Consider the following 26,226-nt stretch of genomic DNA (forward strand, 5'->3'; position numbering starts at 1 on the left):
GCAGGGACAGGCGGCTCGCCTCCCACTGATGCTCTGCCAGGTGCCACAGGAAGCCTACATGGAGAGCAGTGGGATGTAATGGATGGTTTTGTTTATGGTTTTGGACTTGATGTTGTATGCGTACAGAATATTATGTGTTTTGAATGAGATAGTGAAAATGAGAAGGCAACAAAAAAAAACACGCCCTTATGAAGTTGATTGGATTAACAAATACGTAGCAGCAAGAAAAATGTCTTTTCTGCAGATTGTTTTGGTGTGCTAGTGTGTGTGTGTGTGTGTATGGGGGGTGTATGTTCATATATTTTTGTATGTAAGTATGTGTTTTTGTGTGTTTGTGAATCAACCTTATCACTTATCCTTGGACCTCTATGTAAATAGAATTTATGGTAATCGAGTCCATCTGTTCCTGATACCACCCTATTATTCTCTCTCTCTCTCTCTCCCTTTTCTCTCTCTCTCTCTCTCTCTCCCTTTTCTCTCTCTCTCTCTCTTTCTCTGCTGTTGCTGTCAGGTCTATGTCTTTGACAATGACATCTACTACCAGCCAGATGTGTCCAGTCGAGCAATGCGCCTCACCTCAACAGGCAGGGAGGGACTTGTGGTCAATGGCGTGACCGACTGGACCTATGAAGGTTTATTTTTTCAACTTTTTACAAAATTGCTAGCATATTGGAAATAGTAAGAAATATATGTGGAGCTAATGTTAGTCATATCAGTGAAATAAAGCCACCATTGAAGATAACAATGCTTCTGGGTTGAGATGTGTGCACTTTAGTCTTCATAACTTCAACTTTTTACAAAATTGCTAGCATATTGGAAATAGTAAGAAATATATGTGGAGCTAATGTTAGTCATATCAGTGAAATAAAGCCACCATTGAAGATAACAATGCTTCTGGGTTGAGATGTGTGCACTTTAGTCTTCATATGCTGGCTTTTTTGAAAACTACCTTTTAAACCAGGGGTGGGCAGCTAATTTCCCCAAGGGGCCACATGACAAACTGGGACTGTTAAGGAGGGCCGGACCCAAAATACCAAACTCAAGTCTGAACTCCATTCTGTTCAATTCTATTCTGTTCTTGTATAACATTAAGTAAATCATATGGTTTTGTTTACTAGTCGTAAGATGAAAATGTGAGGGAGACAAAGGAAAAACAGCAATATTTAATCTATGTCCAGTATTTAATCCTCATTCTCGAAAATGATTTTTTTGACATTGACATTTTTTTTTTCAGTTTTTAAAGACTGATATAAAAAAGTACTACAATATCTATATAATTAATCTAGGTCATGAAAATTTGAAGGAGTCAGTAGGCTACAACCGATAGGCCTGTGCCACCATTTCATCAACACTCAGCAATATTTCATCATTAAATCATTACCATCATTAAATTAACTCTATGCAGAATTAGACTACGAAAATGTGGAGCAGACAATAGTAGTTAATCAACATGCACAAAGAAAACTATTTTAAAAATGTAGGCTATGTTTTTGCTTTAACTTTATGCACATAACTGTGATTGGTCAACTCGCTCTGTGTGTTGAGCCGGCTGCTTCAAGCAACCTGTGGGTAGCATCTAACATAAGCTTTGCAAATAAACTCAGACATATTTTGGTTACAATTACGGGGTTATCCGATTGTAAACTGTCTATCTGCCAGTAACGTTTTGAAATGAACACTTCGTATCGCCAACGAGCAGCAGTAGGAGTTCGTTCTAACAACCTTTGCGGTGGTGAGCGACGCAGACATAAGAGACACAAAACTTTGAAAGGTTTATGCCAACGTAAAGGCAACTGCATTGTGTCAAGGCAGAAGCATAAATTCTATTCACCAGCACATCAGTGAGGGTGTTTACGACGTATGCATCCACGCACAAATGTATGGGCGTACAAATAGCAGTCGCTTTCAAAATAAAAACAACGATATTGATTTGCATGCATTATCTCTATGCTAGGCTCTTGACTATTGTTCTTTCACGGACCTTACGCGGGCCGGTCAGGGAAAGCCCACGGGCCGGATGTGGCCCGCGGGCCGTATTTTGCCCATGTATGTTTTAAACCGTTAGAGGAGTTAGATGTGATTTTAAATGTAAATCCTTTTTAAAATTTCAGAGGAGGTTTTGCTGTCGTATAAGGCTCTCTGGTGGTCGGTAGATGGTGCCCGTCTGGCGTACCTCACGATCAACAACTCTGCCACACCTCAAATGGAGATCCCTCACTTCCTGGGTGGAATATACCCTTCAAATATCTTATACCCATACCCTAAGGCAAGGCCTTATTTCCATTCCATAAAAAATTTAAAAAGTGCTGGGGAGCTTGGGATGCTCCCTTTTTAATGTTTCCTTTTTCTGTCAGATGCTCTGAGTGTGGCTTCATCTGTGCTTTCCGCAGGCAGGCTCTCACATCTCCTCAGTCAGGCTCTTTGTGGTGAATCTCTATGGGCCTGCTCACACAGTGGAGATGATCCCCCCAGATTCTCAGCGGGCCAGGTACTGGTCCCTGATGCACCCCCCTCCAGACTTAGACAGAGAGTTGACCTAATTGTGCTGTCATGGCACTGAGCTGTGCTCTGCATCTGATTAATGCTGAATAATTCTCTTTGAAACATTGTCATGGCAGTTCTTAAAACCCAGCGTCTGCCTCTCTTGTCTTATTTTCTCCTGCTCTCTTTCAGCCTTTTTCCTTGTGCTCATATGTTCCTTTTACTCTATCTGTGTCTGTTTGTGTCAGAGACAGCTACATCTCGATGGTCAGCTGGATTAGTAGCACTCAGCTAGCTGTGCGCTGGCTGAATCGGGTCCAGAACCAATCAGTGCTCTCCGTTTGTGAGGCGACTACTGGGGCCTGCTCTGAGGTGAGAGGACACAGGTCAAGCATCAGCTGCCCATTAAGTGCCTTTAGCTGTGCAGCTCTTGGAGATTTTTACCCACTCTCTATTCTGCCTGCTAAGCTGGGAGTCCCCTTTCACCTTCTATGCCAGATAATTTTGAGGGAATTGTCTAACTTCCTTTCTCCCTTGGAAACTGGTTCTGTCCAACTGAACTTTAAAGGTCATCCTCACTTTTTAATCTTCTTTAGTCTTCCCCTCTCTTGCTCTCTCACCCCCCCTCTCTCCCTCTCTCTCTCTCTGCCCCCCCCCACCCCCCACCCCCCCATTCTCTTAGTATTTCATTTTCACATTTCTCACGGCTGCAAGGTTTTTCATATACTGTCACCTCTGCTCAATCTCAGCTTTAAAAAGGTCTTAGTATCTTTTTGGGTCTTTTAGCGTCTGTCTTATCCCGTTACATCCCCAGAAAAACAAAATGGCCGTGGACTTCTGGCAGACTCAACAGCAGGTACATTGTAGTGTTTAGTCCTTTCCTATCAATGGCACCCACGTTTTTACATAACACATATTTTACCCATAACATGCTATCCATCAAAACAATATTTGTGGCCTGACTGATGTTGATGGCTTTGCATGCAGGAGGTGCCGTTGTTCTCAGCAGATGGCTCTGTGTTTTACCTGACACTTCCTGCCAAGCAAGGAGCCCGTGGGGAGTTCCGCCACATTGCAAGCCTCTCCTCTCAGGTGGGTGTTCAGATGTATCATGTGCATAAGCTCAGGCTCTCTACATATTCAGGCTGTGTATATTTTCTGTCTTTCTGTTTTACTTTCTTAACTTTTCATTTACTCCCCACTCACATCTCTTTCCCTCCCCCTCTCGTCCTCTGTAATTTATCTTTAATGGCATCTCAGCGTCGACTCTCATTTCCTGCTTTTTAATGTTTTTCTCTCTCCTTTTTTCTTCTCTGTCACTCTCTCCCTTTTCTCTTTCATATTTGCTCTCGTGCAGCCTGCTCTCTCATCTGTTTCCCCTCGCTTCCTGACATCGGGCAACTGGGATGTCACCTCTCTCTGCGCGCTGGACGAGGAAGCTGGGAAAATGTATGAGAGCCTTCGGAAGTGTTTAAATCAGGGTGCTGCGTTTTACCGTCTTAGAGAAGCTGCAGTGCTGAATGGGCACAGAGTCATTTTTCATTGTGCGTCCTTGTTTTATGTGCCTATCGAGAAGCCATGCTGAGGGATTGAATCCAGGAAACAAGAGTGAAAAAAATAGTCAGAGCCGTTTATTGGGAACCGAGGCGACATTTAATTAAAACAGAACAGAAATTTAAATTCAGATCAGCTGTGATGGACAGTAATTGTAGAGTTGCTAATTGACTTTCTGGGAATGAGATAATAACACTTAAGTGCTATGAGATTATACGCCTTTGAAATTACAGTGATGGTGGCATTTAGAGGATTCGGTCATTGAATATGACAGCACGGAAAAAGGGTGTCTGAACTGAAAGTCTCCAAAGTCCCATCAGCATATGTTATCACAGCAGTGACTTACAAACTCCAAACTTGTGAAGGTGGTTGAGGTCAGGTCTGTGACACCTCTGCGTTGGTGCCACACTGACTGCAACTACATAGCACTGCTAAGGGGGTGTGTATATGTGATGCATGCACCAGATGGTCTCTGCCTGCCTTTATACCCATATGGGAGAACCATTGCTTCCTCTAAACAAAACTGCAGGTGTTGATTTCCTCTACATTAAGTTATACATCGTTGTTAGTGAATCATCTGTTTACCTGACAGAAGATCTCCATGTATCTTTGTCCCCAGTGTAAAATTAATAATATGGCCACATCTGGAGGTAGCACATTGTGCCCATCTAAGACCTTGTCTATCTCGCTGTCTTTACTTGTAGTTACTTCCTGAGCACGGAGGAATCCAGACAGAGCCGACACTTGTACAGGTAAGGGTCTGCGCTGCAGCATCTCATCCATAATTGAACACACACACACCCACCCACACACACACACACACACACACACACACACACACACACACACACACACACACACACACACACACACGCACGCACACCGCGTGACGCCTGGCTCATCTCCTCCTCTGTTCCATTTCTGCAACACATTTGCATCAGAATGTGCCTGACCTTATTTGCACACCACCTCATCTTCTGCTTTCATAATGTGTCGCCCTTCTCTGGTTGGTGTAATATCTGCCTAATCCAGACTTCATTTAATCTATTAGAGAAGATTCTGGAGAAAACAGATATCCTGTACCCTAATTCTCAGACGATGGCTTCACACACACACACACACACACACACACACAGCTGTCGGAATATTAGAAAGCCATTAAAATCAATTAGATTCACTTGGTTTGAGTTTAATTGAATTGAGGAAAAAGGCCATGGTGTTCATATTCTTGGTAGGAGAGGCACAAGGCGTGGCAGAACATTTTTTGAGCTCTAGGCTTGCAGCCCGCCTAATCCATTTATGGCAGATAGGGCCAGTGATGCGTCCGAATCAATGGAGGCACAGGCTGCCTGGATGGAAGAAAGTCATAGGTGCCCCCCTTGATTTATGTGCGCTCCCTATTCTGTCATTGGCTAGGTTTTCACTACTGTTTTATTGCATGGCTTGGGGATGGAGGAATGCCGGGGTGTAGAGAGTGGGTTTTTAAAATGGGGATTAACTGCAGACCGACCCAAGAGCTTCTGGGCATTTCGTAATGGTATGTGGCTGGTTATTTGTAGGTCAAAGTCATTATGCAAACAGTTCTCTGAAAAGGGCAGCTGAGAGTTTGAACAATGGCTTTCTCAGCATCAGGTCCAGGTCATTATTTAACTCTCTGGAGAATTACTGTGCACTCCTCTCCTCCTCTCTCCATCACACATTCCAAGTGGATGTACCAAATCCTGTACGTGAGATACTCTGTCTACCTGTGGTCCTGTGACCTTGTCGGCGCTTGTCTCGTGCAGCGCAGAGTTAGGTGGCGTTTTCCTGAGGCAGTGCCTGACCTGTGGCCTCGTAGACGACTGTAACTTCTTCCGAGTCCAGTTCAGTCCTAACCTCACCTACTTCATCCTCCACTGCTTAGGTAAGGCTCAGGATATGTATGTCCTGTCATGGATGAGTGAATGGGAAATCCATAATATGTTCGGCCTTTCTCACTAATCTTAATCTTAAACTGTGTGACCTTCACAGGGCCTGGAGTGCCTAAGGTGACCGTTCATGGCACAAGTGACCCCTCCAGTAAGTGTATACAGACACACACTCCCCTGTGGGCAAGACTGATTGAGGACTATTAGCAGAGACAAAATCACATGGGATTTATTTCCCATTGCACTGTGGCGCAACTTGTTACAGTGCCCATCCCTTATTTGGGTCCATGTGCCCATGGGGACCTGGGTTCGAATCCAGCCCGGGTCATTTCCCTCTCCCATTCACTTCCTATCAGTCTCCCACTGTCATGTAACATTAAAAGCATTAAGTAAAAAAAAGTTATGGCATTGTACAGACATAGTAGGCTACAGTAGGCTCTAGAGGGCAGTGTCAGACCACAGATGCCAAATAATCATTTGGAAGACACTGACCTGGAGATTCCTGGACATCCAATTCTAAAGGATTTTTTTAAAAAGTTTTACACGTACACCAGAGAAAAGAGAACTGCTGACCCTCTACTTGTGGCCAAGCTATGAGGAGATCATTAAACTTAATTTCTTTAATAAGCAAACACATGCACCAAGACCATTTAGATGAATTAGTAGTGTTGTATGCATTATTTGAATGGCTGAAATTTTTAATTCATATTTTGATAGCCATCCCTACGGTTCCCCGGTCACCACTCTTCAATGGTTCTAAATTTAAGTGCATGTGATATTGTTTTTATTTGAAGACCATGAGTCTAAAATCTAATGGGTGATGTTCTCATGCCTAGCTTTGTCAAAATCCTGACAACCCTGCGCATTACAAGGTGAAATGCAGTGATGGGCAAAATGTATGAACTAAGCTACAAGCTACTCTATAAGCTACTTTTAAAGGAGAAATCCAGTGATTTTTCATAGATCTCTGATTCTTGAGGTCATGAGTACTATCGGGACGAAAAAAAATCTTGAAAACTCGAGTTGCTGCAGCCAACAGTTGGAGTTTCCAGGCAGCTACAGTGCTACACTCTGGGGGCATGTTCATGAGTCCCCATATTCATGCCTCCAGAGTGCAGTGTATGTTTAAGCTACATTTTGTAAGTGGCCTGCCCATAACTGGTGAAATGGAGATGCAGTATGACGTGCTCCAGTTATAGGTGTGTATGTGTGTGTGGTCTCTAGGATACACAGTCCTGGAGGACAATGCACCGCTGGCTATTGCTCTCGGAGCCAAGCGTCTTCCTGAGACCCTGTACCAGACGCTTTCATCAGACAGCTACGGTAGGACCCAGGCTCCCTTGTGTGTTTGCGCAGACATGGGATATACTGTAGGTGTGGTGGCGATTTACATGTCATTGTGTGTGTGTGTGTGTGTGCGTGCGTGTGCGTGCGTGTGTGTGTGTGTGTGTGTGTGTGTGTGTGAGCGTGTGTGTAAGTGTGTGTGTTTTTCGATCCAATTGTTAGGCCATGATATTGGTCGCAAGTACACTGTGTGCAGAATTATTAGGCAAGTTGTATTTTTGAGGATTATTTTTATTATTGGGCCACAATTGTGTTCTCAATCAACCCAAAAGACTCCTTAATATCAAAGTTTCATATTTTTGGAAGTTGATGTGTTTTTTTCTTTAGATTTGGCCATTTTATGAGGATGTCTGTGTGTGCAGGTAAATATTACTGTGCAGAATTATTAGGAAACGTAGAAAGTAGAAACAAGCAAACCAAAGAAAGTCACCTTTATGAATGTAATAAACTGAAAGGTAATAGTAATATATGTTTTTGAAGTTATAGTGATTATTTGTTTTGTCATTTGGAAGTAGGAGGGAAAGTACTTTGTAAGTAGTCTTTGTAAATTCATTTGGCTTCTACAAAGCTATCTATGGAAGCATTTGGAAGACAGCATGCTTATGCAGGAGAAACTAAATGGTTCCCTGCCTTTAACTGTTTTCTTTAGGGACACTAAGTATAAGTATATATACTCTTTTGATCCCGTGAGGGAAATTTGGTCTCTGCATTTATCCCAATCCGTGAATTAGTGAAACACACAGTGAGATGAAGCACACACACTAATCCCGGCGCAGTGAGCTGCCTGCATCAACAGCGGCACTCGGGGAGCAGTGAGGGGTTAGGTGCCTTGCTCAAGGGCACTTCAACCGTTCTTACTGGTCGGGGTTCGAACCGGCAACCCTCCGGCTACAAGTCTGAAGTGCTAACCAGTCGGATTGTGTAATTGTTTCTATTTACTAATGAGATCCAGGGGGAACAGGAAACTTGGGTTCCTGCTGTCTCAGAGGGTGTCTGTGTGTGTGAGGGTGGGGATCTGTATAGATAGGTATGTGTGTGTGTTTGTGTGTCTGTCTATATTTTTATGAATATACAGTATGCTTTTGTAACCTGCGTTGTGTTGAACCTGCGCGATTCAGCCCTGCACACGCCCGGACTCAAACCCGCGAACAGCAGCACCTCAGATCGGGAGGCGAGTGCGCTAACAATTGAGCCAATAGCCCAGGCTATTGGCTTGCATGCCAGCAGCACTCTTGAGGCGTCGGGGAGTGAGGTTTACCAACGTTCCACAAGCACAGCTAAGCTAGCTGGCATCCGTTACACTTTGTTCATTCAAAGGTGCATTTTTGTGCCCATGTATTTGTGTGTGGACCTTTCTGTGTGGCATATTCTGATGTGTCACTCTCCAATTTCTTAGTTGCTGTGAGGGTGCTTGTGATTGGTCGTCTATGTTTGTGTCATTGATCATCTGCCTGAGGGTTGGTGTGTGTGTGTGTGTGAGAGAGAGAGAGTGTGAGAGAGAGAGTGTGTGTATGTGTGTGTGTGTGTGTGTGTGTGTGTGTGTGTGTGTGTGTGTGTGTGTGAGAGAGAGAGAGAGAGAGAGAGAGAGAGAGAGTGTTTCTATGTGTGGGTGTGTGTGTGTGTGTGTGTGTGTGTTTGTATGTGTGTGTGTACAAGGGTGTGTGTGAGTGTGCAGGCATGCGGGCGGCTCAGGGGAACTCATTTAGCCGTGCTTAAGAGCCCCTCTGGAGGTAGGGGCTGGAATACTGATTAGTTCCTAAACACGAGCACCCGCCTGCGGCCTCAATCAGCATCCCTCTCACAGCCCCCCCCCCCCCCCCCCCCCCCAATGACCGAGGACGACTCTTCGCCGTTCCTCTGCTTCACTTTTTATTTGTTTTTATGTCTTTGTCTTTTCTGTACAGATCTACACATCAAGCTCTCCCTGCCCAGAGGTTATGAGGCGGACCTTCTCCCTCTCCTGGTTATTGTGTAAGCCAGTCCTCCATCTCCATACACCCTGTCTTTTCCAGTCCTTTTTCAAACAATGGCTCCCTGCTCTCCCTTAAAACTAAATGAACAAAAAATTAAACTGAGCAGCAGCAGTGAGCAGCAGTGTGTTGCAGCTTTCTCTGCTGTTGGTGCGCATGGTGAGGGCTGCTTGCGAGGGTAGTAGAGATGGTGAGTCAGTACAGTGATTAGATTATAGTTGGCATTAAGTCAATGTAAGCTACTCTGCTGTGGGCACAAGACAAATTTGTTTAAACATTGTGTTGAAGGTTTGACTCTATATCAATGCCTCCTAGTTTCCTCCAGGATTGATTGGTGAGGTTTTGATCATCTGTACTGAGTTGCTGAGAAAGTTTAGAGACAATATTAAACCTTCAATCTCCACTGGCATACCAGCGTTATGTCCACATACTCTTTCCTCTGCTGCTTTCCTCCATCCTTTGCTCCTGTTCCAGATTTACTGCTTTCTGCTTCATATCTTTCTTCATTTCTCTCTTTCTCTCTCTCTCTCTCTCTCTCTCTCTCTGTATCAATTCAATTCAAATTCAATTCAAAAAGCTTTATTGGAATGACCATTCATAAAGAAAGTGTTGCCAAAGCAAGCAATATATTGTATGTCTAGAAAAAAATCAGAACATAAAATAACATAGAATCATAGAACAATATGTGATATTATATGTGATAACAATATGTGTCTATCTCTCCATCTCTCTCTCTCTCTCTCTCTCTCTCTATCTCTGTCTCTATTCTCTCTCTCTCTCTCTATCACAGTGACGGTAGTCCAGGCAGTCAGCTGGTGACAGAGGAGTTCTCTCTGGACTGGCCGCATGTGCTGTCCAGTTCCCACAGCACGGCCGTGGCCTGGGTGGACGGCAGGAGCAGGGGGGCCAGAGGCCAGAAGGTGGGCCTGCTGGACGCTCGCAAACCTGGGCCACTCAGGGTCAAGGACCAGCTTGGCGTGGTGGAGTGAGTGATGTCATTAGCAGGAAGTTCTTTATTTGGTCTCTAAAATGGTGAAATGAGTTTAGTAGAGCGCCATGCCATGTGTGTGTTTCTCTGTTGCAGGTGGTTGATGCGGTTGCCTTATATTGATAGCAGAAGAGTGGCTCTTTATGGAAAGGTATCTACTCTTCTTATTTCCTCAGGCAGAGTAAAATACATACTATAAGAACGTCACCTATTACCAACCGTCCCGTATTTCCAACCTCTTACGTGCATGTGTCACTTAATATTCATTTCTATACAAACCAAGACGGCGGATTCCTATAGAAATGCAAGCACCCACACCATAAGAGTATCTAAATCAGCTACTGTACGTACCACGCTCGGAGTTTATTGTTGGGCTAGTGGGTGCCTATTTGCAACCTTTCTGTGACCAATGTGACCTTTCACGGCCAGATATTTAAGGCAGTAAAAGCCCCGGTAAGAACCAAACAAGATTTTGTTCAAATCTACACACCTACAGTATGGCTACTGAAAAATGTAAGGTTCATTTATCAAATGTTACAGTTTTTCTCAGTCGCTTTGGTGCTTTTCTCACATCACTATTAAAATTTGCACAGAAGTTAGTGCAATTCTCAAAACAATTAGTGCAAACTGCAAAACCTAGTGGATGACCTGCAAAAGCACGTCACTTGCTCAAAATGGATAGTCCATTCCTCAAAAGCAGGTATTCATGTCAATGAAACTGTCAGTGTCATCAAAATGAGAAGTCTTGACACCATCGTTTATGAACAAGATAGTCAAATGGCTTTGTCATGTTTTCATTATGACAGTTCTCTCAGTGTTTTCCAATGCAAAAAAAGGTCAGAACTCGGTGACACTACCTGAACATGCTCAAGACAGCACTATACAGTACTTGTACAGCAAATTGAAAACTACAGTAAAGTTACACATTGCTGTAGTTAGGTGAGTAAGTGAGTACAAGACACTGAATGCATATATTTTTACTGTATGCTCTTTGCAATTCTACAGCACTGTGACAGAATTTGATAACTAGTTCAACAATTTTGTATGTAATGACTCAAGCAATGAAATGAAGACTATTAGTTTTATTGGGAACGACTATTCAGCATTCATAAGTATAGTTAATTTTGACTGACATGACATAAGCAAATGATAATGTTAAAAAACAGCAGAGAATTGTATGAAAGCAACTGATACATGTCCAAAAGTATTTGCAATTTGTTCAGAGGAAGGAGAAATTGCTACTATGATGTGCACAAATGACTAAATGTTGTGGAGGTTGAACTAATAGTTATGAGAATTTTCATTCTGATCTGAAAAAAGCACCAAAGCGACTGAGAAAAACTGTATTTTGAAGTATGAAAAAACATCGTTGTTTTAGAATTTTCAAATGAAATGGTTGGTAATTGCCATGTTTACGATATATAATTGAACACATTTGAAAATATAACACTGACAGATAGACAGATAGTATAGACAGACAGATAGATAGATAGATGGATAGACAGGTAGACAGATAGATGGACAGATAGATGGATAGACAGATAGATCCATCCAAAGGATCTTTTGGCATCCAATAGCTCACATTATATGAAAACACACAAAGCATGCACTGCTATCCAAACCCATAAACCATTAATGCAACATCAAAACAGGCTACCTTAGAGGAATAGTTCAGTAGTAAAAAAGGTTCTCAGAAATCTCCAGTGACTTAACTGATATAAATTGTCATCCTCTGACAGGCATTTGGAGGCTACTTGACCCTGAAAATGCTGGCTGGCACCAATCAACTCTTCAAGTGCGGGGTCGCAGTGGCCCCCATTACGGACTTCAAACTCTATAGTGAGCCATCACTCTGTTTCACACCAGTGCGCCCCGTGGCATACAGATATGATCGGTCTGTCCCATTCACCCTGACCTCTCCTCTGCAGCACCTGCTGCTAGTGCTCTGCTCTGCCATACACAGGACGTTCAGCCCACCTCTGCCTTAATTGTGATGCGATCTGGGAAAACCCTTGGTGCAATTTTACTAACTTATGATTCTGATACCATCCTAGCAATGTCCAAGATTTTGGGAGGATGGTATCAAGGATTTTGCTAGGGGACAGTGTCCAGAATCTTCTTGGTGAAAATTCAGCAGAGGGGTTTGAAGAATCAAGAATTTATCAAGAAGAATGTTAAGGGTTTTCCTAGATCGCATCACAATTACACTTAGTGCCTGGCACTGGCACATGCAGGGGCAAAAAGATTATTCATGAAAGCTGCCTGCAATACAAAACGATATCCTCAGCAGCAAAGTCCAAAGGCAGAGTTATGTTGTTATGTCATCACAGTCATGCTAACTGTCTTTTGTCTCTAAAATATGTCTGTTTTAAAACTGGGTTTTCATAGGGGATGCACAAGGTAGTGATGAGTCATACGTGTGTGCAGGTGCTGCTTTCTCAGAGAGGTATCTCGGGCTCCCTGATAAGGAGGACCATGCTTATGTGGTAAAAAAGTGAACTTTCACAACACCGCATACACATTCACATTCCCTCACACAGAGCAAGTGCAAGCAATGATCACACAATACATACATGGGTATGTATTGCACAAATTCCTTGTATATGCAAGTATACTTGGCCAATAAACCTGATTTACATTTACATTTTTTATATGCTCACTCATGCATGCATTGTGCTTACATGTTGTTGATATTTACTATTGTTATGGATATGGTTGTTTTTATTACTATTATGCTCAATATAGGCTTTTCAAGTATTATTTTTAACTCTAGTGTTCATACACTGTAAGTTACTTTGGACAAAAATACCATAACCATAACCATAACATACTTTAACTATGTCTGTGCCCAGATCTATAACTGCGAGCTCATGGACAAGTTTGTTGCACTGCAAGTACACAGACAGACATTATTGTCTGACTCCGACTAAGATTTCACCAGTTTTACGACAGTCTCATAGTTCATGCTGTTTGTGTGATTGCTGTGTCTCGGCAGGCGGCCTCGCTCCTAGAGGATTCCACCAAATTAAAAAATGAGCAGTTTCTTCTACTGCATGGAACAGCAGATGGTAAGCACTATGAATGTAAAAAAGCCCAAATCAATGATTTTAATCAGAGGAGAAGTGGTTTCAATAGAGAGGAAATATTATCTTCATTGATTTCCTGCTGTTGTTCTTGTACATTCTTGAAAGAGTGGGATAAAGAGTAGGATTATTAAGTTTTAATGTGTGCTATTTCATTTTCTGTATAAGTAAGTTGATTTTAGAATAGATCATTTTAGACATACATTTAATTTTTAGTACAGTTTCTGTGTCTGTGTGTGTGCGTGCGTGTGTGTGTGTGTGTACTGTGGTAACTCTATGTTAAACAAGCTCATATTTTTTCTTTCTGCACATGTTCTGTATGTTCATGACATGTGTATGTGTGTGTGTGTGTGTGCGCGCGTGTGCGTGTGTGCGATAGCCCGAGTCCACTTCCAGCACAGCGCTGAGCTGTTGAGCCGGCTGGTGAAGGTGGAGGCCAACTACTCCCTGCAACTGTACCCCGACGAGGGCCACACACTTCGAGAGGCCCGTAGCCTCCAGCACCAGAGCTGCACGCTTGTCCACTATCTGCACAACTGCCTCAAGCACGACCCGTCCCACGTCTACGAGGAGGAAGACGAGGATGAGGAGGAAGATGACTGAGTGCCACCCCACCATTCCCCTCTCCTAATCCCCCACCTAAACCCCCAGAGAGACTAAGTGAGGGCAGGCGATGTCCCTCAAAAGCTGCCACCTTACTGGAGCCGAAGGGTGAGAGAGGTGGGGAGCCACTCTGCCAACTACTGGACCTCCTCTGGGACAGGATGCAGTCATGAGCCGGTCACCTCACTGGGGGGTGCCATTTCACTCATTTGTATGTGTATTTGTATTTGTGTGTGTGTGTGTGTGTGTGTGTGTGTGTGTGTGTGTGTGTGTGTGAATGTGTTTGTATTTATGCTTGAGTGTGTGTGTGTGTGTGTGTGTGAGAGAGAGTGTGTGTATGTTTGTGTGTATGTGTGTGTGTGTGTGTGTGTGTGTGTGTATGTGTGTGTGTGTGTGTGTGTGCGTACGTGTGTGAATTTGTGTGTGTGTGTGTGTGTGTGTGTGTGTGTGTGTGTGTGTGTGAATGTGAATAGAAAAGAAAAAGGCCCAGGTCTTGTTAAAGTGGTCTTCCACATAAGCACACATGTATGGGTATGCATGACCACAATGGCTGCATGAAATAGGAAACCCCATAGCATACTGCTGTTTGTTCCAATACATCCAAGGGGTTCAGACTTGGAAATGTATGTCATGTGATCTAGGTCATTGGAAATGATTTAATATGTCAGGCGTGATTTCTTATCAAATCTGTATAAACTCCCCTTTAGGTTAGTCTACCAGCACCAGCAGAAGTTATTTTACTCTGAACATCCAACATAAGCACTTACTCCAACATTTTTCATTACAACCAGGACATGTTGGAATTGTATGGGCTATTATGAGGTAGCCTACTAAAGCAAGTCACCAAGTCCCATACGTATCGGTCAGTTGGTATGATTCACAATATCATTCATGCCAGTCCAAGTCATTACTCTTGGCATGTGGTTGACACAACATTCAAGCCATTGCTTTCGTGCATATATAACCTTTATATGATCTGAAACAAAATGTGCCAAGCGTAAATGACCAAATATTTCACTAATGAATCGTATTTCTCAAGTATGCGAGTTTAATTATCTTGTTTCTTCATCTCTATCATTTTCTGGGATATCAACATGTCCTAGTGTAGTCCTAATCAATATTGACAATGGCTACCGATGTATTTGATTGCCCAGAGAACTTCCAGGTTAACCGCATGGCTATTGGTAAAAATGTGCCACTTTTGGTACTGTAAATGATTGTAATACAGTAATATCATGAATTCACAAAAAAGCCATTACAAATATACTCTGACAGTGAATTGATATAGGCTACCATAATGATATGGCTATCAGCAATACAGAGTTGTCAAAAATGAACTATTATCAATGGGGGAAAATAAACATAGGATAAGTGGTGTTTTCCAGTGAGCAGTGATGTGCTGTTTGTCAGACAACCACAGCAAATGACCACAACTATCTGAGGGAACTCCATCATTGCACATTACCTACCGTAGCCCCATATTCACAACAATAGGCCTACAACTCAGACCTACAGTATACAGTACCTTGATGTGTTTCTATGTGTATGCTACAGTGATTTTGGTAAAGCCAGTGAAAAAAAAAATGCTATGAAATTGTGCCACACCCAATGAAGACTACAGTAGGCTATGTACTTAAGAATGCACTATAGACTGTAGGGTCTTCTCAGAGCCCTGTGAACACCCAGCCAGACCTAAGACAAAATGGTGGACTGCATGTAGTCTTTTTTTAGCCTACTGAATGCCCCAGAGCCTTGGTGTTTTTTGTTGTTGTATTTTTTCTGTCTTATAGTTTCTTATATGAGTTTTGAATAAACTACTAAATCTATATGTTTTACTGAGACTGTGTGTGTGTATGTTTTACTAATAGGCTGACGTCCTTTCTCTATGGCACTAGAATTTGATTGTTCTCAAAGTTTTTAAAGTTTGGATGGATTGTTTTGAATTCAAAATTCAAAAAAATGAAACTCTGTTTCTACCATGCCTTGACTGCAGTGGGTGCACAGTCTCTCTTTTCTGGGCAGCCAGGGTGGTTGGCAGTGTCTGCCTCTTTCAATCGCCAGATTGTGGTTTCTCAGTCTGTAGGCTACCTGTCAAGTTTTTTCTCTGTTTGATATTAGACACTGTGGACAGATAGTCTACCACAGTGTACTTTCTGTTTAGGGATAAATAACATTTCTATTTATATTTGGTCTTTTTGTTTGTTTCAGTCCAATAAGTAATTTTGTTTTTCTGCGTGTATTGTTGGTTAGGCTGAATTGTTTGAGCAAGGGTCAACCACTCTCTCTAGTGGTAGAACTGTGGCACTGATTCTCATCAAGCACTCCAATCATTTGCAGTACACGCGTGCGTAGTGGAAACTAGCTGCTGATGCAAGAAACACAAGGGTGCTCTCACAGGGACTGATCTGAAAACATTTTGGTGTAGAGACATTTGGAAACGAGCTGCAAACATGTCGGGAGACGAGGTGAGCTGTCGGATCGACTTTTACACATGACAATAATATGTCTCTGTTCAGATAATAACAAGCCTAGAACAGTTTTATTTGCTACTCACGGCAGCTAACATTATGACTTTCGGCCTCGAGCTAGCAAGGCTGCTATCTAGCTAGCTAGTTTAAAGCTACATGGGTTAGCTAGCTAGCAAGCTATCAAGTGTATTTTCTAGTCGGGGTGATATATTCCACTATGAATGTTCCGGCCTACTCGTTATGCCTGTGTTCGGAAATTAAAAGGTTTACTTAAGTTGACAAGACAGCTACAAATCAAGGTAGTTTTTTCATCGGTGTCAGGCTTTCGCACGTGCCATGTCAGGAGCACAAATCAGCAACTTAGCTTGCTTGCCCCAGCACTAGTAGTAAATGAACGTTAGTGAAATGGCTAGGTAGCTGAAGTGTTAGCTAGCGTTAGTAGTATTGCCAGCAATCTTTTCGACATTCCTGGTGTTCCATTGCTTAAACGGTTGTTTACCCTTTCATTTATAGTTATCTTACACGTACTTGGCTTTAATAAAACCTGTCACAATTGTTCACATAAGCGCCATTAACGTTTCTTGAGGGGCTGTTCATCTGTCATGTAGTTTAACGTGATAGTAGTATGATTCCATAGGCAGGGCCGCTAATGTCAGATCATTGTGTCAAAAAGGTAGCTGCTAGGCCTAATACTACAATGACCCATTATCCAATGACTATCTAATGATGATCTTTTTTTTGTCTAAAATTGCAGAGTATCGAGATACATTGCTCCTGCACTATTACAAGGGCTGTGTGGCTGCTTGCCCAAAATATTGTTTCTTGTTTAACGTTAGCGATCTCAGATTAGTCTCTCTGTTGCCATCACCGACTTGACTGTCTTTTACTGTCAGTGTCTGCCTATTTCCTAACACTTATATCCCCTTTTCTATTGTTCTTCCTCTTCACAGATGATATTTGACCCCACCATGACTAAGAAGAAGAAGAAGAAGAAGAAGCCCTTCATGCTGGAAGAGGATGGTGGAGATGGAGTGACGGAGGAGTCACAGCCTGTGGAGCCCAAAGAGGTGGAACCGGAGGGGCAGGAGGAGAGGGATTTTGACGCTGATGAGGATGAAGGCAGAAAGAAAGGTGAGGCCAGGGACACACCTAAGTGTGTGCATAACAGTGTAATGTTCAGACCGCAGACTAAGGGGCGGTAGATTTCTGAGTATTCATGGCACACCTCAATATGATACTAAGGCAGAACATGAATTATATTTTCCTGGTGGTGTACATTTCACTAGCTGTGGTCTCTAACCATACTTGTTAGGGTTTCCGATCTAAGGCCCATTGTTAACAATGTGTTTTCCACATTGGTCTTGAAATCTGCAGAGCCGTCAGATGATCTGGATGACTTGAACTTCTTCAATCAGAAGAAAAAGAAGAAAAAACAAAAGAAAGTGTTTGGTGACGACATTGAGGAAAGCATAAAGGTCAGTAGTATTTTTATGCTAGTTTTACGCTATCCATAATGTAGCAGTTGACTGTTAAAGGTCTTGGGAATGAAATAGGCAGTGAATCAATATTACAGTAGTGAATTAATATCTACATTAAATGTTTAACTTTTTTTGTAATGTATATGTGATGGCGAACAGGACCTAAAAATAGAGAGTGAGATTTCAGAGCCAATGGAGGAGGATGACCTAGACCTTCTGCTGCCTACCAAGAAGAAAAAACCCAAGAAGGTGGACTTCCAGGACGACGGCGAGCTGCTGGAGAAGGATGAAGGTAGCCCTTCTGTTTGTTTCCTACAACTATGGGGCTACTGTGGCCTATGTGTTCCCCCTACCTGTGGAGTTACTGTGGCCCAAGAGTTGAGTTTTTTTTACCGCTGGAAAAGTTACATATTGCTGCCCCATCCTCATTTGTCCATCGTTCGAGTCCTTTTCAGTATGGGCAATAGAATGACTGTCCTTAAAGGTCAATTAGCGGATCTGGGTGAGACCCACCCACATATTAAATGTCATCTATGCAAAGCTTAGGGAGTTACTGTTATTGCACTGGATCTTCTCTGTTTGCCAAACGAATGCTTCACAATGTGAATAAGTTCCATGTTTGTAGACATGCCTAAACACCATGTTTTGAAACAGGCATACACATTTTGATTAATTAGATAAACAGTGCAGAAAACTGAAAATATTTAACAGTGTTGTGATCATTTTCACTAGTTTGCTTTCACTGCAGTGTTCCCAAGACTTTATTGAAGTGTGATGCTTGTGTCATCCATAGTAGTATTATATTCTAATCCATGTTTTACATTATAGGAGAGGAAAACGATTTTGAAAAATGTATTTAAGTAAAAGCACTCCACTAGATAGATTTTAATGATGAGAATTGTCTCAAACACAGAAGTGGATAAAGTGTCACGACTGCAATTTTTTAGCATGTTGAAAAAAGAACCCAGGAGTCAGGCCTTTGTGTTTTGTCTGCAGCTCTAGATGATGATGATGGCAAGAACACAGACGGCATCACCTTTAGCTCAATCACAGGGCCTGCCTGGGCAGGGACGGAGAGAGACTACAGTTACGACGAGGTACGCTATGCTATGCTACATCATGACAATGCTTTGCTGTTGGATCCCGATAAGAGCTGATTCAAACAAGACTAGCCTCCATCCTAAATCCCATGCACGGCTTCACAGTTGCACTCCTCACCTTTGCCATTTTAGGGTTAAATCTGCCTGCTGTTCTGAGCTATTTTCCTAATGCCTCAATGTTTACCTGCCATTTGTGATCGATTTGTTTAGAATATTTTTAATGCACTTGATATGCAAACACACTTACATTTACAAATAAATAGTAAACTTCTATATGGTTTTCTTCAGACCTATTGTATTCATTTGTAATGTATATGCGTTTCCACTGGATAAAACAAGGGGAAATAAATATTTTGTATGCATCCCCAGTACGTGTGTAAACATTCCTCTTTTTCTGTCTCAGCTGCTGAACAGAGTCTTCAACATCATGAGGGAGAAGAACCCAGACATGGTGGCGGGAGAAAAGCGCAAGTTTGTCATGAAGCCTCCGCAGGTGGTGCGTGTGGGCACCAAGAAGACCTCCTTCGTCAACTTCACAGACATCTGCAAACTGTGAGTGTGTGCCTGTCAGTCACTGAGCTTCGTCCTCCATTGTATTCTGGAATGTCTTGGAATGCTCCGGAATAGAATGTTTAGGAGGATTAGTGCTGTGTTCAGTGCTTTCCAGTAGAGATGCACCGATATGGAATTTTAGGGCCGATAACGATAACTGATATTTATTGGTTTGTTGTGGCCGATACCGATACGATAACCGATAATATTACTCTTGAAAAAAAATTGTGAAAAGTGATTTGGGGAAAGCATTTAATAAGCATAATTTTATTGCAGTAATTTTACCTACCACCAAATGATGGACAGAACTCATAATAGTCCTCAATAGTACAGCAGTCAAAATAACAGTAGCCTAGCCCTACAGTATGTGTGGCTCCTTTAAGTGAACCTGACGTCAGTGAATTGCGAGTGAGTGGCTAGAGAGTATGAATCGTTTTCATTTAGGACTAAACACTCATAAATGGCTCAGCTGGGAATAAGCTACAGTATAGCGACCAAATCAGTTTGTGAGGGAACCTTAGGTTAAAGCCTGTGTTGCAGGTTAACCACCACTGTTGATTAATGGGTACATAAAGCACTCAATATATGTATATCATTGAGTATATCATAAAAATGTCTCCAAATGGTCTTAAATGCCAGTTTTTGTTGTTTTTAGCATTTTTAGCGTTTTTTTTACGCAATTCGGTGGTGACGTCACTTTGGGGACTACATGATCTGCGCTTCATTCATTTCAATGCATTTCAATGGACATCGCGGTTACACTTTCAACATAAAGTTTGTATATTTACACTTCGAATTTCGTCACAGCATTTATATCACAGCTACCCTATGATCTACCAATGGTAATAACGGTGCCTGATATCAATTTAGTAATTTTTCTGAATTTCGGGAGGTCTCGTTTTGGAGGGTATGTTTTACATTCATTCCTATGGGAAACGGTCGCGGTTACACTTTCAACATAAAGTTTGTATATTTACACTTCGAATTTCGTTACAGAATTTATATGACAACGACCCTATGGTCTAACAAAGATAACAATGTCTTCCGATTTTAGTTTAATGCAATTTTCTGAATTTGAGAGGCCTCGTTATGAGGCTACATAATGCACCTATTCAGTTCAATGCATTATGCTTACGTTACGACACTTTTTTTTGTTACTGTCAGTGAACAGCACTGAGTGAAAGTCAACATTTTCTTTATATCTAGTGATAGTGATCATGTCGTTAGTTCAGATAAGTAGGCTACCGGGCAAACTTAGTCAGAAGATCAGAATAAAGCATCATGATAGCTAGCTATGGGCTAACTTTTTAGTCACACCTGTGAGAGCCACCCCAGTTGTTGCAAACTTAGCTTCTTGCCGCCGCGATTAGGCTGGTCATGTCTTCAGCATGAATATTTTCGATAACTACTGCTCGTGATTGATTGCCATTGACATCGTCAGGGTACGGCTTACCAAAGAGGGAGATAATATGGGCAAGTCGCAGTTTTGCAGGTGCTTGTGTGGGCTGTGCCGTCCCGATGGAAACTGTGGTGGAGAGCTGCAGTAACTAGGGAAGCGAGTGCATTTTGGCCGCTGGTCGAGGAGCTCCCCCGTGACCAGCATGACATGATCTAGCTATCTATCTACCTGTCTATATACATATCTAGGCTATCTATAGCCTATCTATTTATCTATAATCTGCGCTATCTACTGCTGAACAATTCCTTACTCGTCTCTCTTTACTCCTCTCTCGTTACTCTCAAGGGTGTCAAGGTGGGCTTTGGTCTGTAGCCTCCCCAAGGTGACGTAATGCAATGCATTGTGGGGGAAAGGAGAATCACTTCAAACGCTGTGAAATAGTACCTGCTTTTTCGTATTATATTCCGTTTTGTGATACCCAACAACATCAAATACAATGGATAACAGTTTAAATGTTTATTACCAACAAGCAAATTGTGCAAATTCGTTGGAAAATGAACCCTGCAACGCGGCCTTTAAGTTTCATATGCGGGTAACTGAATAAAGCTGCAACTCCTCAGACTGTATCTTATGTCCGTCTACTCTGTTGCGCACAACCTGCTGCAGCAGAAATGAAAGGGGTTATAGCCCCGAAGGTTTTAATAACTTATTATGATCTGTCTGGAACTGAAGCAGGAATGGTTAGCATATTTCTAGGTAATAATACAAAACCCAAGCTAAAGTAATGCAAATATAATACTAAAGCACAACTTAGAACTAGGCCTACTTAGGTACTCATCCCACTAACGAGTTTGTTTATTTGTTTCCCCGACCAGCGCGGTAAAGTGCAAACACATCAGCACAAGACGACTCTAGATAGGGCTGAGCTCCGCTCTGGTAAGGTTAAATGGCGGATCATTCACGAGAGGATTTTGAGATGCACAGATTCCCAAATGAACGCATATCCACAGATTTTGTTAGAGTAGTGAAATACATTCACACCGCTGACATTATATTGAGGGAAAAAGTATAGCCAACCAAGCTCAAGTAGCTCAGTGTAGCCAGACGGACCTTACGTAGGCCTAAATTAGGACTTTAAAAAATATCGGCGCAAATTATCGGCCAGAATTCTGTTATCGGACCGATAATAATATTTTCATTTTTTCATTTATCGGCCAATAATATATCGGCCGCCGATATATCGTGCGTCCCTACTTTCCAGGGATCCGAGAGGTGATATGCTTGATGTCCACCCTAGCAGAAGAGTATTGATCAGTGCCAGAAATTGGTGTTGGATTTCAGGTGTTAGTACACCACAGAGCCTTTTTTAAAGACCTTCAGGTGATGTTTGGTGTATTCACTCCTCAGACTGTATCATAGCTTCACTCATAACATCACTCATAGCTTTAGGTATGCACCAACACCAGAGGAGTCAAAACTAACTGTCAGTAGCCAGCCTCAAATGCCCTAGTTATCTGTTTTTATGCCTTAGTGAGTTCTGAAGATGAAAGTGTGCATATAAGCATTGTTGTCTAACTCCCAGTAATTTATTATTCTTCAACTCTGTTATAGTGATGGTAATCGACCCCATTAAAAGGGTGCTTGTGTGTCCTGAAGTATCTGGTAGTGCATAGGAGGACATCAGCCTTAATTGGACGAGAGAAGTAGTTATCCGGGGGCATAGCAGTTTCCCCAACTCTCAGCAGGGGAAAAATATATTTTGGTCTTTGGATAAGATTAGTTCAGCCGCAGTCTCAGTAAATTAGGCTATGCATGGATTCCAGTATCTTTCATTTACCCCCTCACATGTTGACATGAATTATTTTTAAGGCACCCTCCTGCATAGGGGTGTCACGATTCTCCAAATCCTCGATTCAATTTAATTTTTGATTTTAAAGTCACGATTCGATTCGATTTTCGATATTCTTTTAAATATTACTATTAATGTATTATCCTATTCTGTTTCGGGGGGCTTTTATTTTGAAACCCTTCCAACCGCAAGATTGTAAACAGAACAAACATTAAACAGAGACGTGAACATAGTGAAATGAAACGCAGAATGATAATTTGATTGTTTCAGCACAGTCCGACGAGTACTTATCAATGTGCATTTTAAGCCTTGAAGTAATTTTGGACCGTAACTAGTCATCTTTTCAGTTGCTAAGTTGAGTAGGCTAAGTTAGTGTTATTTGACGTGAACGAACAACAAAATACTTCCACACCGGTGATTTTCAGAGTAGTAAGAGGGGCTTTGATTTCGGTCGGTTGATGTGTATTTTTTAACTGGCTGCAGCCTAAAATTAAAGTGTTGACCGCAGTTCATCACGTGTGTGTGTGTGAAATTGTGACACCCCTACTCCTGCACCATCTTTTTGGTCACTATGATATGATTCTTTCATACTGTATGGATACTTTCATAGATATACTGTATGTATGTAGGTGCAGGGACATCTACTGTATAATTAGTATGTATTCTGACTACAGGTACTCTTTATTCTTTGTGTTAACATAGTTGATCGTTTCAATTTTTGTTATGTAGGTTGCATCGTCAGCCTAAACATCTACTGGCCTTCTTATTGGCTGAGCTTGGTACAAGGTAATGATCCTTTTTATTATTATTTTATTGAATTTTGGAAAATATTACTGAGGGGTAGATGCAAAGATGCAAGAGAATTTACAGATACATTTGTCTTTCTTTTCCAGCGGCTCCATTGACGGAAATAACCAGCTTGTGATCAAGGGAAGATTTCAACAAAAACAGATAGAGAATGTCCTGAGAAGATATATAAGTACGTATGATGGTGTAATGTCCTGAGAAGATCTATAAGTATGTATGGTAGTGTAATGTCCTGAGAAGATATATAAGTATGTGTGGTAGTGTAATGTCTTGAGAAGATATATAAGTATGTATGCTGGTGTAACAGTAGCCAGCTGGTACGTAGCTGTGCAGTATGTATGTTGTGTAAACCTCCCTCCCAACGCCTTAAGAGTCGTGCTAGTGAACAAGCTAGCAACTTGGACTTTTAGCTCAATTGCTAGCACGCTCAACTTCCCGATGCCGAGGTGCTGCTTTTTGCTGGTTTGAGTCCGGGTGACTGCAGGACTGAGCCATGCTGTAAACACAGTGCAGGTTGCACTAACTGTATGTAAGTGAGTGTGTATGAGTGAGGAATATTACCCTGATGAAATTGCTGCTGAGCCTTCACCAAGTACAGTGTTTATCGTCATACACATGACTGGTGGAAGTCCTCCATATCAAGGGCACTAGTGTACAAAGTTTCTGGTGTTACTCATTGCGGTTCTACCAGGTTATTTTAGGTTTGTGTTGCATGTCCCCAGAAGCATAGCCTGACAAGCTAAAAATGTAGGGTCTGGGCACTTACCGTTGGCAGTGCTCAGTCCGAGGGGCGGGATAATCGGTTGTCTTTCAAATTCCCTCTGCACGCAATAGGACAGCGCAACAACTCATGAGTCCCATGCGTTTTCCCACCAGCGGAGCTAGATGACTAGTTCAAACATTTGCCAATTTTAAAAAAGTTTGACTTGTCACGCTGTTCGCCAACAGCAACATCCATCTTCTTTGTTTTCAAATAGCAGGAAATTCAAGCCAAACCGTTGCAACTCTGCCATCAATCATTATGTTAAGCCCGCCTAACGTCTCTATACACAATGTGATTGGCCCTATCGAAGTTTAATTTTTCCAGCTCGCAAACCAATGGAGAGTTGCTAGACTAGCCCGGGCAGCAAATTACATTTGCTGCCACTAGGGTGCGTCTAGATTTCTAGGCTACCAGAAGCATGGTTGATTTAATTTCAGATTTACACAGGAGAGGTGCTAAATTCCTAGTGTTATAGGTAGGGGATTTTCTCACAGCAGCCAATCAACAACCAATCGTATCTACCACAAAAGTTTGGATTTTTACAAAATCACCAACAAAACAAAATAGATTGTGACCATGTCCATGGTGTTGTCTTTCTTTGTTTCAGTTTATGTTTACATTTACATTTATTCATTTAGCAGACGTTTTTATCCACTTACAGTTTCATTCAGTCATGCTCTTTCTCGCTCTCCATTTTTCACAGAGGAATACGTCACCTGTCACACGTGTCGCTCTCCAGACACCATTCTACAGAAGGACACACGTTTGTATTTCCTGCAGTGCGAGACGTGTCATTCTCGCTGCTCTGTCGCTAGCATCAAGACCGGCTTCCAGGCTGTCACCGGAAAGAGGGCTCAGCTTCGTGCCAAAGCCAACTAATGAGAAGGGGCGGCTACATTCTGCGCCTTCTAATCTCCCCCCAACCCCCTCCTCCAGGCCAACTTACAGGGGAGCCACTGATAGCCCACTGCTGCCCAAATTTGACTACATCAAAACTGGGCAGATTTCTTACCATGAGAGGGCATGGACTTCTTGGGTATCATGTGAGAGAGGTCTTTGATGTTGTTTTTTTTTTGGGGGGGGGGGGGGGGGGGTTGTTGATGTGATGCTATAGGTATATACTCCATTTTCTTTCCCCAACCCCCAACGTTTTTCAGATGAACAGGACAGGAGCCCAAGGGCCTATGTGCAGAGGCCCTGTGAGGCAGGGGGCCTGTAAGCGCCAGCCCTGGTACTGAGGTGGTCCTCACCATATCTCAACTCCCTCTGGTCTTAAACCAGACCCTCCACTCTTCAGTTTAGCCAGCATATCAAGTGCTCTTGGTTAAAGCAGAAAAGAATTCAGAACTTATTGAGCCCAACCCCTAATATAAGATGTTTGGTCTAATCATGTATGGTTCTACCACTTGGCAGTGCTCTCAGGGAAGATAGCAGCAGTCCTGTGTAGTTCCATTCATTCACAAGCTCTAGGGAGTTGCCTCAAAGCTTTGGAGAGCTCGGTGTTTATAGACACTTGGTGGACTCGTGTCATGGAAAATGAGCTGTGGAAGCTTAATTTGACATTTTCAAACTTGCTGTCTAATATCAGTATTGGTGAAGGACAAGAGAATTGTGTGTACTGCTGTCATGTGCAAGGGCTGTTTGCCTCACGGGGTAGGCGTTGGACAATTTTTAATCAACCTCTGTATGCTTTTCAACAGAATTGTGATCTCTTTTTCAGAAAGTCATTTAGTTATGGCCCATAAGAAACAGCAGAATGTGGCATCCACTTTTAACACAGAGCAGCAGATGTGAAGATTTGAGTGTTTTGGAATAAAATGTTGAATGAAGATAATAGCTGTTCCAAAGTCTTTTCTTATTATTTTAATTGACCGCCTGAC

General features: G+C 42.3%; 2 protein-coding genes across 2 annotated transcripts in view; both read left to right on the forward strand.

Annotated features, from left to right (window-relative positions):
- Positions 1 to 14,218, forward strand: part of LOC121714171 (inactive dipeptidyl peptidase 10) — a 39,823-nt gene extending 25,605 nt beyond the window's left edge. Inside the window, exons 8-25 of the mRNA XM_042099374.1 lie at positions 512 to 632; positions 2,112 to 2,266; positions 2,391 to 2,488; positions 2,730 to 2,853; positions 3,296 to 3,337; positions 3,469 to 3,573; positions 3,839 to 3,930; positions 4,740 to 4,787; positions 5,820 to 5,938; positions 6,046 to 6,093; positions 7,167 to 7,265; positions 9,191 to 9,257; positions 10,047 to 10,241; positions 10,341 to 10,395; positions 11,984 to 12,083; positions 12,672 to 12,730; positions 13,240 to 13,312; positions 13,707 to 14,218. Coding sequence (XP_041955308.1) covers positions 512 to 632; positions 2,112 to 2,266; positions 2,391 to 2,488; positions 2,730 to 2,853; positions 3,296 to 3,337; positions 3,469 to 3,573; positions 3,839 to 3,930; positions 4,740 to 4,787; positions 5,820 to 5,938; positions 6,046 to 6,093; positions 7,167 to 7,265; positions 9,191 to 9,257; positions 10,047 to 10,241; positions 10,341 to 10,395; positions 11,984 to 12,083; positions 12,672 to 12,730; positions 13,240 to 13,312; positions 13,707 to 13,930 — 1,824 coding nt within the window. The 3' untranslated portion in view covers positions 13,931 to 14,218. The remainder of the gene's footprint in view (positions 1 to 511; positions 633 to 2,111; positions 2,267 to 2,390; positions 2,489 to 2,729; positions 2,854 to 3,295; positions 3,338 to 3,468; positions 3,574 to 3,838; positions 3,931 to 4,739; positions 4,788 to 5,819; positions 5,939 to 6,045; positions 6,094 to 7,166; positions 7,266 to 9,190; positions 9,258 to 10,046; positions 10,242 to 10,340; positions 10,396 to 11,983; positions 12,084 to 12,671; positions 12,731 to 13,239; positions 13,313 to 13,706) is intronic.
- Positions 14,219 to 16,240: 2,022 nt separating this feature from the next.
- Positions 16,241 to 26,180, forward strand: LOC121712954 (eukaryotic translation initiation factor 2 subunit 2-like). The gene is made up of 9 exons (XM_042097105.1): positions 16,241 to 16,395; positions 17,349 to 17,529; positions 17,773 to 17,873; positions 18,036 to 18,168; positions 18,873 to 18,973; positions 19,380 to 19,528; positions 23,506 to 23,562; positions 23,670 to 23,755; positions 25,050 to 26,180. The coding sequence occupies exons 1-9, from the start codon at positions 16,381 to 16,383 to the stop codon at positions 25,223 to 25,225; spliced, it is 999 nt and encodes a 332-aa protein (XP_041953039.1). The 5' UTR covers positions 16,241 to 16,380; the 3' UTR covers positions 25,226 to 26,180.
- Positions 26,181 to 26,226: the final 46 nt, after the last annotated feature.

This window comes from Alosa sapidissima, chromosome 7, assembly GCF_018492685.1.
Source record: "Alosa sapidissima isolate fAloSap1 chromosome 7, fAloSap1.pri, whole genome shotgun sequence".
In the NCBI taxonomy this organism is placed as follows: Eukaryota; Metazoa; Chordata; class Actinopteri; order Clupeiformes; family Clupeidae; genus Alosa; species Alosa sapidissima.

Excerpts from the sequence above, each read along its gene's own strand:
- LOC121712954 (XM_042097105.1), top strand. Across the intron at positions 17,874-18,035 it reads ACATTGAGGAAAGCATAAAG|GACCTAAAAATAGAGAGTGA; the intron begins GTCAGTAGTATT and ends GATGGCGAACAG. Across the intron at positions 18,974-19,379 it reads GAGACTACAGTTACGACGAG|CTGCTGAACAGAGTCTTCAA; the intron begins GTACGCTATGCT and ends TTTCTGTCTCAG.